Source organism: Leopardus geoffroyi, chromosome C1, assembly GCF_018350155.1.
Source record: "Leopardus geoffroyi isolate Oge1 chromosome C1, O.geoffroyi_Oge1_pat1.0, whole genome shotgun sequence".
Taxonomy (NCBI): Eukaryota; Metazoa; Chordata; class Mammalia; order Carnivora; family Felidae; genus Leopardus; species Leopardus geoffroyi.
In genome coordinates, this window is record NC_059328.1 from 9,644,226 (window position 1) to 9,657,334 (window position 13,109).

At 44.0% G+C, this 13,109-nt stretch overlaps 1 protein-coding gene and 1 long non-coding RNA gene across 4 annotated transcripts in view; one reads left to right on the forward strand and one right to left on the reverse strand.

Moving 5' to 3' along the window:
• PDPN (podoplanin) overlaps window positions 1-13,109 on the forward strand; it is a 29,160-nt gene that overhangs the window by 12,776 nt on the left and 3,275 nt on the right. For both annotated transcript variants that reach the window (XM_045475697.1, XM_045475698.1), the window contains exons 2-4: window positions 6,466-6,602; window positions 8,270-8,399; window positions 12,943-12,981. In XM_045475697.1, the coding sequence (XP_045331653.1) occupies window positions 6,466-6,602; window positions 8,270-8,399; window positions 12,943-12,981 (306 nt within the window). The remainder of the gene's footprint in view (window positions 1-6,465; window positions 6,603-8,269; window positions 8,400-12,942; window positions 12,982-13,109) is intronic.
• The window catches only part of LOC123597210, a 42,849-nt gene continuing 30,415 nt past the window's right edge, over window positions 676-13,109 (reverse strand). For both annotated transcript variants that reach the window (XR_006712031.1, XR_006712030.1), the window contains 3 exons: window positions 8,740-8,839; window positions 1,358-1,506; window positions 676-708 (listed from right to left, as the gene is read on the reverse strand). This is a non-coding gene — a long non-coding RNA (uncharacterized LOC123597210). The remainder of the gene's footprint in view (window positions 709-1,357; window positions 1,507-8,739; window positions 8,840-13,109) is intronic.

Here is a 13,109-nt window from a genome sequence, read left to right on the forward strand (position 1 = left end):
AAGTAGGGAGTGGGGAATGCTAGAATTAATCGCTTGGTAATTACCCTACTGGGGAAAACCAGAATTTCCTAGGATGTAAGAAAAAAAAAAGGGGGGGGGCATTCTATTTCTCAGTGGCCACGAAAACCATTCCTTGGCCAGTATTTCTCCATCTTCAAAGGCTTTACTTGTGCATTTAGACGCTGGAACAGCTCAAGATGGTAGAACACACCAGGGACCACGAAAGACTGCCTTGATCTGTTGGCTAACACCGCAGGTTTTCTTTGAAAACCCCGGGGCTAGCTCAGCGTGTGACTTCTTTATTTCTAAAATCAACTTTCCTGTTTCAAGATAAAATGCTGTGGAGGCCGCTTCTCCAGCTGTCTCCTTCTGAGGCTTCAGGTCAGCAGAAAGAGGGCAGCGGGAGCTTCTCCCTCCTGCGGACATGGCAACCAGACAGAGGCTCTTAAACTTAGGGAGGGGACTTTTGTGGCTCTCCTAATGAAACAAGGGGAAGTCCAGTAAAAGACTCAGCGTCATACTGTCAGTACATCCATTCATACTCTGAATGCTGTTTCTCAACGCAGCTGTCACAGATGCTAAAACGAATTCTTGGCTCCGATGTTTTGTGTTTATTTCTGATCATTGGTGGGTGATGACTTCAGACACGTCCCGGCCATTACCTGTCTGTGTTTCTCCCCTTGCCCCGGTGCAAGCAGTGAGCCGCTCCTGCCGGGACAGCCGGGTAGCCGGAGTGGTCTCCCTGCCTCAGTCAGATCCCAGCACCGTCCTTGAGAGACCCCCGCCCCCACCCCCAGCGTTCACATGGCATTCCGACTCCAGTCGCGTCATCTTCTGGCTTCCCCTCACCCTCCGATTGAAAGGAAAATCCCACCCGACTGGCCCTCCACCCTCCTCAGTCTTGCTCCTTTCTCATCCAGCCCCACTGACCACTCTCTGTCTCTTCAGTGAGTGGTGCCTCGGGCTCACTCTCGGCTTCCAGGTTAATTAGACCGGCCCTTCCTGTGCACGGTTCACATGTTCATTCAACAAATACCTACTGGGTGTCTCCTGTGTACCAGATATTTTAGGCAAGGGGGACATTGAAGTAAACGGCCGTTATTGAGTTTATATTCTAGTGGGACAGCCAGTTAGTGGATATACAGCATGAGAGGTTGAGTACTGTGGTATATGTGTGAGGGTGTGTGGAGGGAGGGAATTTCACTTCGGTCATGGGAAAAGGCCTCCCCGAGAAAGTGCCCTTTGAGGACGGATCTAAAGGGGGTGGAAGAAAGCTATCTTGAGGTTTTCCTTGTTTGCTTGTTGGAAGTATCCCCCCACCACCGCCGACGGTACCCAAATCCATGAGAGAACTCACCTTGTTCACTCCTCTGTCTCCAGTGCCCGGAATGGGACCCGACACGTGGTAGATACACATGGACTATTTGGGGATATACAGGTGAGCCTTGGGAAGATTCCAGTCTTGATCATTGCTGCCGCCTTCATTTGCAGAGCAAGGGAGAGCTGCTGAAAGAGTCGCACTCTTATAAAGCAGGTCACACCTTCCTTCTATACCACTTCTGAAAGCTTAGTCCTCGAAGGGACTCATTTGAGGAAGCTGAGATTCTGGTTCCTACACAAGTCAAACTGGAAGATTCTAACCAGATGGGATTTCATCAGAGGATGTGTGATGCCAGAGGAAACAGTTGCTTCTGACAACCAGGATTATAATTTATGAGAGGATGGGGGCTGAAGAGGAAGGACGTCAGGACCCAGGGTGGGGGGCTGCGGGCTTTCTGGGCCACCGCGGCCACGGTGGCACAAAGATGTCTTTTGTTGTGTTGGTTACTACACGGATGAGCTGTCACAACACATGGCTTTGTGTCTGCTCACCAACCAGGTGAACCAGGCAAATCATTTAATTTCCAGTGTTAGACCATTATTCTGACACTTGTTGAAACAGGTGGAGGACTTTATTCAAGACTTATCCCAAGGGGGGTGAGAAATAGAGCTCAGCTCGAAATGCAGCAAAGGTAGCTGGGGGTTTATAAGCAAGGAGCAGAGTATGTGGGGGGGGGGGGCAGTGAATGGCCAATTATGGAGAAGATACATCAAGGGTAGGGGGTTCTTGCTAAACTGGCCTGACAGGATTCTTGCTCAAGGCAGGCCTACCACTTAGACATCAAAGGTGGGGGATGGGGAACTTGGTCAGTTGGGAGCTGATTTCAGACTCTTGTTGAAACAAGACTCTTGGGGCGCCTGGGTGGTGCAATCGGTTAAGCGTCCGACTTCAGCCAGGTCACGATCTCGCGGTCCGTGAGTTCGAGCCCCGCGTCAGGCTCTGGGCTGATGGCTCAGAGCCTGGAGCCTGTTTCCGATTCTGTGTCTCCCTCTCTCTCTGCCCCTCCCCCGTTCATGCTCTGTCTCTCTCTGTCCCAAAAATAAATAAACGTTGAAAAAAAAATTTTTAAAAGAAACGAGACTCTTGCGGGGCGCCTGGGTGGCTCAGTCGGTTAAGCGGCTGACTTCGGCTCAGGTCATGATCTTGCGGTCCGTGAGTTCGAGCCCCGTGTCGGTTCTGTGCTGACAGCTTGGAGCCTGGAGCCTGCTTCGGATTCTGTGTCTCCCTCTCTCTCTCTGACCCTCCCCCGTTCATGCTCTGTCTCTCTCTGTCTCAAAAATAAATAAATGTTAAAAAAAAAGAAAGAAAGAAACAAGACTCTTACAAGGATGGGTAGGGACACCTAAGTAGAATTTGGTCAAGGGGAGATCTTTGTCGGCCTCACTTTCTTCATCTGATAAAGGGGACAATGATGCCAGTGCAACTCACCCACAAGGCCATTTTGGAATAAAGTCAGCCGAAAGATAATAAACAAACCCTACGTGGCTGCACAAATGTGGTAGGGGACAGGGGGAGGGTGATGTTATAAAGCTGGGCCTCCCACGTAAGTAGAACATGCAACTTGGAAAGACCTCGATGAACTTCTGTTGAAGTAGTCTACCCTTCCTCTTCACTCTCTACACCCCTACACCCGTGGCGTTGAATTCATCTGGCAGCGGTTAGCTGATATGAGGAGGAAAGGGGAGCCGATGGTAAGGGGAGCACGGATTTCGGAATCGGTTCTGGAAAGAATCTGAAGACAGAGGGTGGCATGGAAGAAGGGGCAGATGGCAGTGCCCAAGCCACTACAGCTGGTCCTTATACTGAAAGCTTCCTCCCATGACCATGACATGGTACTTGAAAGAAGACCTTTGTGTCAGTGAGAGCTAGTTTTGAAGCAGGGGGAGAAGGAGAGTTTATTGGGACAACTGGCCCATCTTTCAGGGGAAATCAAATTATATCCTCATTTTATATCATACTTCAAAAGAAGCACAAGGCAAATAGAAATATGAAGTGTAAGAACAAAACCATAAGGGCTCTGGGCTGACAGTGTGGAACCAGCTTGGGGTTCTCCTTCTCTCTCTGCCCCTCCTCCACTCGCACACACGTGCACGCACTCTCTCTCTCAGAATAAATAAATAAACATTTTTGTTAAAAAGATAGTACCTTAAAAAAAAAAAAGAGTATATTCCTTCCAGCAGGGGGCTCGAACTCATGACCCTGAGATCCAGATCTACCAACCGAGCCAACCAGGTGCCCCCAAAGGATGTATTCCTAAGGTATAAAGAACACTTACAAAACTGTAAAAAAGATGAGTGCCATAAGAGAAAAATGGCCACAAGAGAAGATATTTTTAATGGCCAACAGATAAATGGAAGAACTCCCCACTTATCAGGAATGTCTATAAAACCAGAAGATTGAAAACACTTATTTAAAACATTTTGACCAAAAACTTGGGACTATTACTATTACAGTAGCAGCATGATTTACCTTGCATCTAAATTCTAAGATATTTTAAATGAAAGGCCCTCCCCTAACTGTATATAAACTAGAAGAATTCCTTTGGAGAGGTCGGGCTTCCATGCAAAGATAAAAGTGATTCATAATTAGCACTTTCAAGCCAATAAACATCTCCTCAGTTCTTACTTGTTCTCAAGCTTAAGAACCTCAAGGTAAAATGGATTTATCACATCTTCTCATAGGTAATATAAAGTTTGGCCGAGCTCTTGAAAGAATAACACCTACGCACAAATTCCAAAGCAAATGGACAGGTTGCCACCGTCTTTGGAAACTTCCATTGATTCTGACCCCCAGGCTGGGTGAACCTGGGTGAGGCTGGAATCGTGAGATCATGAGGGTACACGGCAGCAGAACTGACCCTGTGATTGTACGTTCCTCACTGCGCTTATATAAACAGCTGTGGGTATTGCCTGCGCACACACGTGTCTTAGGAGGAAAAAGGATCTGAGATGAAGGGCATCAAGACACGATTTGAATTTCACCGTTGAAGGGAAAGGGGCATCAATCGCTGGCTGGAAACGCGGCAGCTGGGCTGGTAGGAACTCTTCACCCAGGAAAGCCTTCCGCCAAAATAATACGAGGGACAATTGAAGATCCCTTGTTAAAGATCAACTTTCCCATGGAGCAAAAAGAATGCCAGGGCAGTGAGACAAAAGCCATGCATCTTAATCATGAGTGTCATTCATAAAACGCCCTTTGTCTATTCAGGGCGATTTTAGTGCTTGGCTCTGTGGGCCAAGAATAGAAAAGAACAAGAAGGAATTTTTTATCAAGTTACGCTTTCAATGAGCTGAACTTTCTATGAAAGAATTCAAACCAACTTCATTCAGTACTTGATTTTTTTTTTTTTTTTAAAGCAAGGGTGTTTTGTTTTGTAAAGTTGGAAGGTACCATATAGTAAATGGTTTTGCTAAGCAGCCTCCAGAAAACATTTGTAAAATTCATGATTTGTTAACTGTTCAAACCTGGAGGGGAAGAAAAGGGGTATAGGTGTGTGTGTGTGTGTGTGTGTGTGTGTGTGTGTGTGTGTGTGTTTAATAAGGACAACTTGCCTGGCAAAGGGATATCTCCCTCTTACATTCAACATTGGTCTACCACCAGAGTCATAAATCCTGGTGGGAGCCCATCGCTGGCCCCACCCCCACCCCAGCAAGCAGCCAGGAGGGGAGGCTGCTTGCACGAAGGTATTCAGTTATTGCTAACTGGTGAAAGCCATTTCCCCCCCAGATGAAAAAATAAATGTATATGCTTAGGGGGCTCAACCAAAGCCATAGATAGACAGCCCTGGATTAGGACTCCAGATGCAAAGAGAAAGCTCACAGAACAAGCGAATTTACTCTTGAGACTTTCTACCTCTGTGCATCAGCAAAGAAGTTATGATCAAATATTTATTAGCTGTGCCTTTGGCTGGGCTCTCTAAGCATAGGGAGAAATAAGGTATCTTAAGGCAAGGTCTGGATTGCTAACTTGAGCACTGCCTGGATACAAACATCAACTCTTTAATTCCACAAAGAAGCCTCCAAGCACCCCAGCCCCTCTTGCTCCTAGGATGTGTGTTTGCTTAGTTTGCAACTGTATTTAGTCATGGAATTTCCAGAGCCACTCTGAGTATGGGGAGGGAGCCCGTGACCAATGAGTCAGATTTTTAACTCATGAAAAGGGTTATTTGATGAGTTGAGGTGATGCCCTTGCTTGGTCGTGATTTAGTCTGGATCATTGAGACAGAGGTTAAAGAAAAGGCCACTGTTGTTATCTGTTCCACTCCCCCACCCCACCTTTGTGTGGAATTCAACCTGCTATCCCACCCCACCCATCTCCTGCTCCTCTGAAAACCTTTCTGGTTTGTACAACAGGGTCATTCATTCAATGTTAAAGCAGAAAAACCCCAGCCTGGGGCACCGAGGTCCCTTATTAGTTTAGCTCTCTGTGCACTAAGAATCCTATTGGCTACCTCAGCACGTTACAAACATTACTATCTCCCATAGATAGTAACCTCAACTATAAACTAAGAAGTTGACCTCACCTATGAGGTCCGTGGTCAGAGGCAATGGTTCTCCTCATTCAAGGAGACAGCAGTCTCAAAATTAAATGGAAAGCAAGCTTGATTTTTAAGGATGGAGATCTCCTTCTGGACATTATGATTCAGAATGTTTAAGATAGAGCCTGCAAATTGGTATTTTTAGAAGTCTTTCCATGTGACTCTAATTAAAAAATTTTCCAGGTCTAAATGATATTCTAGCAACCCGAATACATTGGTTCATTGTATGAAACGACACCAGGAAGAACCTGGTTCATTACTGAAAAGGCAAGGTACATATCCCTCCTGTTACCACAGTGGGGAAGGGCTGGCGGCTTCACCATTTTGTATTTTTATCTCCCTTTACCTTGCTGTGGAGACAACCAGGTCCTTGTATGTGACAGAGGTACAGCAAGGAGAGTGGTTTGTGGTAAGCTGGAAAGATGACCCTCCCCCCAAAAACAATCCCCAAAAGAAATGGTAAAGAAAATAATCCGATTGTAGCTGGCCAGTTAGGTCTGCCCACACAATTTCTACCTTAAGCCCTGACCCAGTCTTTCTTTTTTAGCTAGCACGGTCCGGCCAGAAGATGACATTATGACACCAGGTGTGGAAGATGGCATGGTGACCCTAGGTGCAGAAGACAATGTGGTGACCACAGGTGCCGGTGCAGACCCTGAGGAGTCTACTGGCCCGACAGGTCTGGTGAGTGTCCCAGGAAGAGTGTCCCAGGAAGAGAGGAAGTTGCCCCACAGCCATGCAACCACATGCAAGGATACTTTATGCCTGGCTTCGTTCACTTTGCATAGCGTCCTTAGGATTTATCCACGTTGTAGTTCATGTGAGAATGTCCTTCGTTTTCAAGGCTGATCATCATTCCATTGTATGTGTGTACCACATTTCGTGCATCTGTTCATTGGTCAGTGGATGTTTGAGTTGCTTCCAACTCTTGGATCTTGTGAACAGTGCTGCTATGAAAAATGGATGTGGAAACACCTCTTCCAGATCTTGCTTTCAATCGGGTATACACCCAGAAGTGGGATTGATGGGTCATAAGGTAGTTCTATTTTTAATTTTTTTGGAGGAACCTCTATCTTGTTTTCCATAGCGGTTACACCATTTTACATCCCTGCCAACAGGATACAACGATTTCAGTTTCTCCACCTTCTTGCCAGTACGTTATTTACCATTCTTTTGACAGGAGTGAGGTGATCATCTCATGGTGGTTTAATTTGCCTTTTTCTGATGTTTATGTTAAGACACTGAGCATCTTTCATATGCTTGTTGACCATTGTCTATCATTTCTGGTGAAAGGTCTGTGCGAGCCCTTCTCCCCATTTTTTAGTCAAGTTATTTGATTCTTTGTTGCTAAGTGGTAGGAGTTCTTTATACCCTTATCAGATATATTATTGGTAAATATTTTCTCCCATTCCACAGATTGCTTTTTTACTCTGTTGATTGTGTCTTATGATGCATGAAGTTTTTAAGTTTGATGGGGTCCCACTTATCTAATTTTGCTTTTGTTGCCTGTGCTGACGAGCTTATTTGTCCAATGCCACATTGGCATGAACTTTGAAGTCAACAGAATCACTTCTAAGTCACCTTCTGTTGCTTGTTAGCTGTCTGAGTTTGGGCATGTTGTCTAATCTCTCTTGGCCTCATCCAGACTAAAGGACTAATATTAGGATTGACTTTAGAGGGTTGTTTGTGGAATAAGTGAGAAAGTATTTAAAAGGCTTAGTACATAGTAAGCTCTCAATAAAATTCAGTTATTACTCTAATTGGAGGAGGGAGGGCATTGAAAGAGGATACAACATAATATGTGCCAAATAAAGGAAAAATGCCATTTAAGTTCAGGGAGATAAAGAATTAAAGCCTAGTGACCTGGTATTTTCTAAAGAATTAAGACCCTATGGAGTCAACATTTGATATTTATTTGTGGAGTACGTTTGGTTTTATTCCTATCCCCACTCTGTCATTTCTGTTTGTTTTCTTGTTTCCTGTTTAAATTTAAGTCATCATATATTTTATATATTTATGCCACTTTAAATCCTTTTCTGTTATAAGGCTGAATATATATTTTAAAACATTAAATTTTAGGGGCGCCTGGGTGGCTCAGTCGGTTGAGCGTCCGACTTCGGCTCAGGTCATGATCTCGCGGTCTGTGAGTTCGAGCCCCGCGTCGGGCTCTGTGCTGACAGCTCAGAGCCTGGAGCCTGTTTCGGATTCTGTGTCTCCCTCTTTCTCTGACCCTGCCCTGTTCATGCTCTCTCTCTATCTGTCTCAAAAATAAATAAAATGTTAAAAATAATAATAATAAAAAAAAAACATTAAATTTTATTTCTCTTTTGTCTCATTTACTTCTCCAATAGGTGCCAACAAATACAGAGAGTATAACAGACTTTCACATAGAGGATGGGCCGACTCAAGAAAGTACAGGCCATGCCAATGAAGAAAGCCAGAGCACCACAACCTTGAATGTGGTGACCAGTCACTCCATAGGTAAGAAAATCAGTCGCCCCAATAGGTATTGATCTTCTTTTGCATGACCAGTGCATTCCAAATATCCATGAACAAATCTAATCATTAGTGGCGCATATATTGGAACATAAGAGTGAATTCTGAACCAAGCCTTATGTGCTAGCTTCAGAATTCTACTTATAGGGTTGCTAAACTGAATCCAATTTATTGGGTTGCTGAACACAGCTCTCCACTTTGAATGACAACTAGTGAAAATGTCCCTAAGGGGCAAGTTAGCTACCAGTGTCATGTTGCTGACCTAAGAACTTCCCATTGACTCCCAGGAGCAGAAAACCCAAGCAACCTATGTAACCAGTCTTACCAGGATTTGGGGCTGTCCTTGTGATTCATAGGTGACACCTGCAGCCATGTGAATGGAGCACTGTCTTGGGTCTTGGCCATTATTATGGGTATAGACCATTCTTCCATCCTTCCTTCCATCCTTCCTGAGAAGGAGGAAAAATAATTGCCATTACAACTTAGCAATGGAAAGAAAAAGCCTCCTATTTCTAGAGCTTTTTTAGGAGAAATTCAGTTGTTTGGGATTTTTTTTAATGTTTATTTATCTTTGAGAGAGAGAGAGAGAGAGAGAGAGAGAGAGACAGAGTGTGAATGGGGGTGGGTCAGAGAGAGGGGAAGACACAGAATCCAAAGCAGCCTCCAGGCTCTGAGCTGTCAGCACAGAGCCCAATGAGGGGCTTGAATCACAAACTGTGAGGTCATGACCTGAGCCAAAGTTGGACGCTCAACTGACTGAGCCACACAGGGGCTCCTATTTGAGATTTTTTTCTTTATTTCTTTATTTCTTTTGGAGTAGATGGGGGTGGGAGAGGGGAAAAAGTGATCCTCCAATAATTGCACTGAATGTTTGCTAATTATTTTATCTAGATGAGTGTTTCCATCTTTAAATGAAAGTCAACATAAAGACCTTACCTAAATTAATGGTTCCTCCAATCAGTTGCCCATCTGAACACTTAGAAAATTACTCTTTATTGTTCAGTATACATTTCTAGACCCTATCACCATTCTGTTTTTAAAAACTATAATGCTTCTGAGGATTTTTTTTAATTGCTTTATATTTGTGCACAAAATGTCCACAGCAGCATCATTCACAATGGCTAGAACACGAGAGCAGCTCAGATGTCCATCAACATGAATGAATACACAAAATGTGGTATATACATTTATTGAACTAATATTCAGCCTTTAAAAGGAAGAAAATTCTGACACATGCTACAATATGCATGAAGCTTGAGGACATTATGCTAACTGGAACATACCAGTCACCTAAAGACGAACACTGTATGATTCCACTTATATGAGTCCTAGACTGCCTAGAGTCAAATTCATAGAGACAGAAAGTAGGAGGGTGGTTGCCAGGGGCTTGGGGGAAGGAGAGAGTGAGGAGTTGGTTTAATGGCTACGGGGTGTCAGTTTTGTGAGATAGGAAGAGTCCTGGAGATGGATGGCAGTGGTGGTGGCCCAAGAGTGAATGTGTTTAATGCCACTGAACTGGCTATTTAAAGATGGTGAGGATATGGGGCGCCTGGGTGGCGCAGTCGGTTGAGCGTCCGACTTCAGCCAGGTCACGATCTCGCGGTCCGTGAGTTCGAGCCCCGCGTCGGGCTCTGGGCTGATGGCTCAGAGCCTGGAGCCTGTTTCCGATTCTGTGTCTCCCTCTCTCTCTGCCCCTCCCCCGTTCATGCTCTGCCTCTCTCTGTCCCAAAAATAAATAAACGTTGAAAAGGGGCGCCTGGGTGGCGCAGTCAGTTGGGAGTCCGACTTCAGCCAGGTCACCATCTCGCGGTCCGTGAGTTCGAGCCCCGCGTCGGGCTCTGGGCTGATGGCTCGGAGCCTGGAGCCTGTTTCCGATTCTGTGTCTCTCTCTCTCTCTCTCTGCCCCTCCCCCGTTCATGCTCTGTCTCTCTCTGTCCCAAAAATAAATAAACGTTGAAAAAAAAATTAAAAAAAAAATAAATAAACGTTGAAAAAAAAATTAGAAAATAAAGATGGTGAGGATAGTTTTATGTTATGTGTATTTTACCATGATAGGAAAGAAAAAAGCTGTATGAAGTACTTTGGGAATAAAGCCACAAAGTCTCTCTGAGATGCTAAAGAAATGGTTACCATTTATTTATTCTTTTTAATGTTTATTTATTTTTGAGAGAGAGAGAGAGAGACAGAGCATGAGTGGGGGAGGAGCAGAAAGAGAGGGAGACACAGAATCTGAAGCAGGCTCCAGGCTCCGAGCTGTCAGCACAGAGCCCGACGTGGGGCTTGAACTCACAGCTGTGAAATCCTGACCTGAGCTGAAGTAGGACACTCAACCGACTGAGCCACCCAGGGCACCCCAAAAAAACGCTTACCATTGAAGCACTAGATAGAACCAAGTAAGGCTATGGGAGGAAAGAATCATCAATATGGTCATTGGAAAACATTTCAAAATTTTAGAGAATCGGTTGTGTGTAAAGGAGTTGACGGCTAATTACCTGCAGAAAATGGAGCCTTCTTCCTATAATACCAGGATACCTCTCCTATTCCTTTAAAACAAAATTCTCAGTTCTCTGGAAAGTAGTCATGATTAGTCTCCTGTCCTGTCTCTTGCCCCACCCTGTCACAAAAACCGTGACTTCCCCATAACACACCAGTATCGCAGAAATTTTCACATGTGAGTTAAAATGTAATTATAAGCACTTGGTTTTTAAGAGCTGATTTTATTAGGGCAGCAGATGTCTTTCCCACGAAACACCCAAGTATGACGACGTTCACATGTATGTATGACACATTCTCATGACTGCAGCCACCGTCACCGGGTGGGAGCTAGGGAGTATAGAACTAATAAGCTTTAATTTGGTAACGAATCTTCCACATGAATTTTTGGTAATATGTGTTCTGGCCAACGGTGTCACAATGGATGAGGATGCGTTGTAAGTCTGGAATCAGCAGCTACCAGTTTAGTTCATGATAAGCGAATGGTTGACTTTTTTTCTACTGGTAGTTGGCAACCAAAGATGACCTTTTAGGAGTGATGCCATGACACCTTTGTTCTGGGCTGGCCTCAGACCCAACAGTCTCACCCCCTTTTTAGGTGGGATAGCACCGTAGGCTTGAGCTCCATGTAAATGCTCCACAGCTATGGGTTCAGCTCATGCCAGCTGGCAGAGCTGGATTCAGACACTCTTATCCTGGGACCATCTTGAAAAGGTGCGTTTTTTGTTGTTTTTTTTTTTTTTTTTTTTTTGGAAGAGAGCCTTGGTACAAAGACTTCTTTCAAATTCAAGCATTAGGAAAAGTAAGCCTCTTGCAGATGGTGCTTTCCCCTTTGATTAGAAAAGCTCTTGGATATCTGCGGTATTTGCAGGTTGTGAACTACAGTCCTAGGGAGGCACCTAATTGATGCACTTCTCTCTATTGTTTCATTAAATCAAGCCTCTTGACTTTTTCTCCATCTGCAAACTAGGTAAATCACCACCACCCAGAGGAGTTAAGGACTTAGTGTGCAAGCAGGGTGATGGGAAAAATAAAACCCAAAGCGTATATTTTTAAATAGACATTGTGTAAAATTATCTGAAAGAAACTTGCAGCTTTGTTACTTACTTACTCTAAGTTAATAACTCAAACCCATGTGACAGGTTAATGAGAATATTCACATTGTAACTATGGGACTAGGTTTGGCTACAGAGAGAAATCCTAAAATAACAGAGACTAAACACAAAGGGTATATTCCCTCATTAAAAAAAAAGAAAATTTAATGCTTATTTTTGACAGACAGAGACAGAGCGTGAGCAGGGGAGGGGCAGAAAGAAGGGGAGACACAGATTCTGAAGCAGGCTCCAGGCTCTGAGCTGTCAGTACAGAGCCCAACGTGGGGTTTGAACTCATGAACTACAAGATCATGACCTAAGCCAAAAGTCAGGTGCTTAACTGACTGAGCCACCCAGGTGCCCCAAGGTATATTCCCTCATTAAACTTAGCTGGGCATATTGCTGCCCTGTAAGATGTGGGTTTTGCTACTAAAGAAAAAGCAGGGAATTGATACGTAAGACAAATCACTGTCTGGGCCCATCTTCCAGAACTAGAGTATATTGTTCTAAAACAAAATCTTTCAAAATCAAACTCATCACTGTGAATGAGTTTTCTACGGTCTTGACATTGGACCACAGGATCAACAGCCTTGGCTTCTTGTGTCATTCAAACCTCTGAAACTTTGTGACCATTTATGTAAGATTTCTGTGGGTCAGTTTCCTTGACTCTGCTCTCTAAAGTGGGTGAGAAAAAAGATACACCAAAGTGCTATGGGCCCATAGGTGTGAAGAGGCATTCATAAATTCAATAATAATACTTCTGAAGGTAGGATCATGTCAGAGCTTGCTTAAAAATCCTCTGATCCAATTTATTTAAGAAATTATCCTCTTTGCTTGTGCCTTGCTGCCTTCCACTTAGAGTAAATTAATCTTTTGCCAGTTGTTAAATTATAGTTATTAAATCCTAATAATTCTGTATCATTACATCTCTTTCTTTCCAGAGAAAATAGGTGAAGACACAGAGACAACAGTTGAGAAAGGTAAGCTAGATTTTGTTATCAAAATATTTTTGTGGGAGCTTAAAAAAAAAAAGTTTCTTTGAAGCTAATCTTTTGATGAATGACATTCTTTCCTGGATTGTAGTCAACAAGAGTGCAATACAGAACCT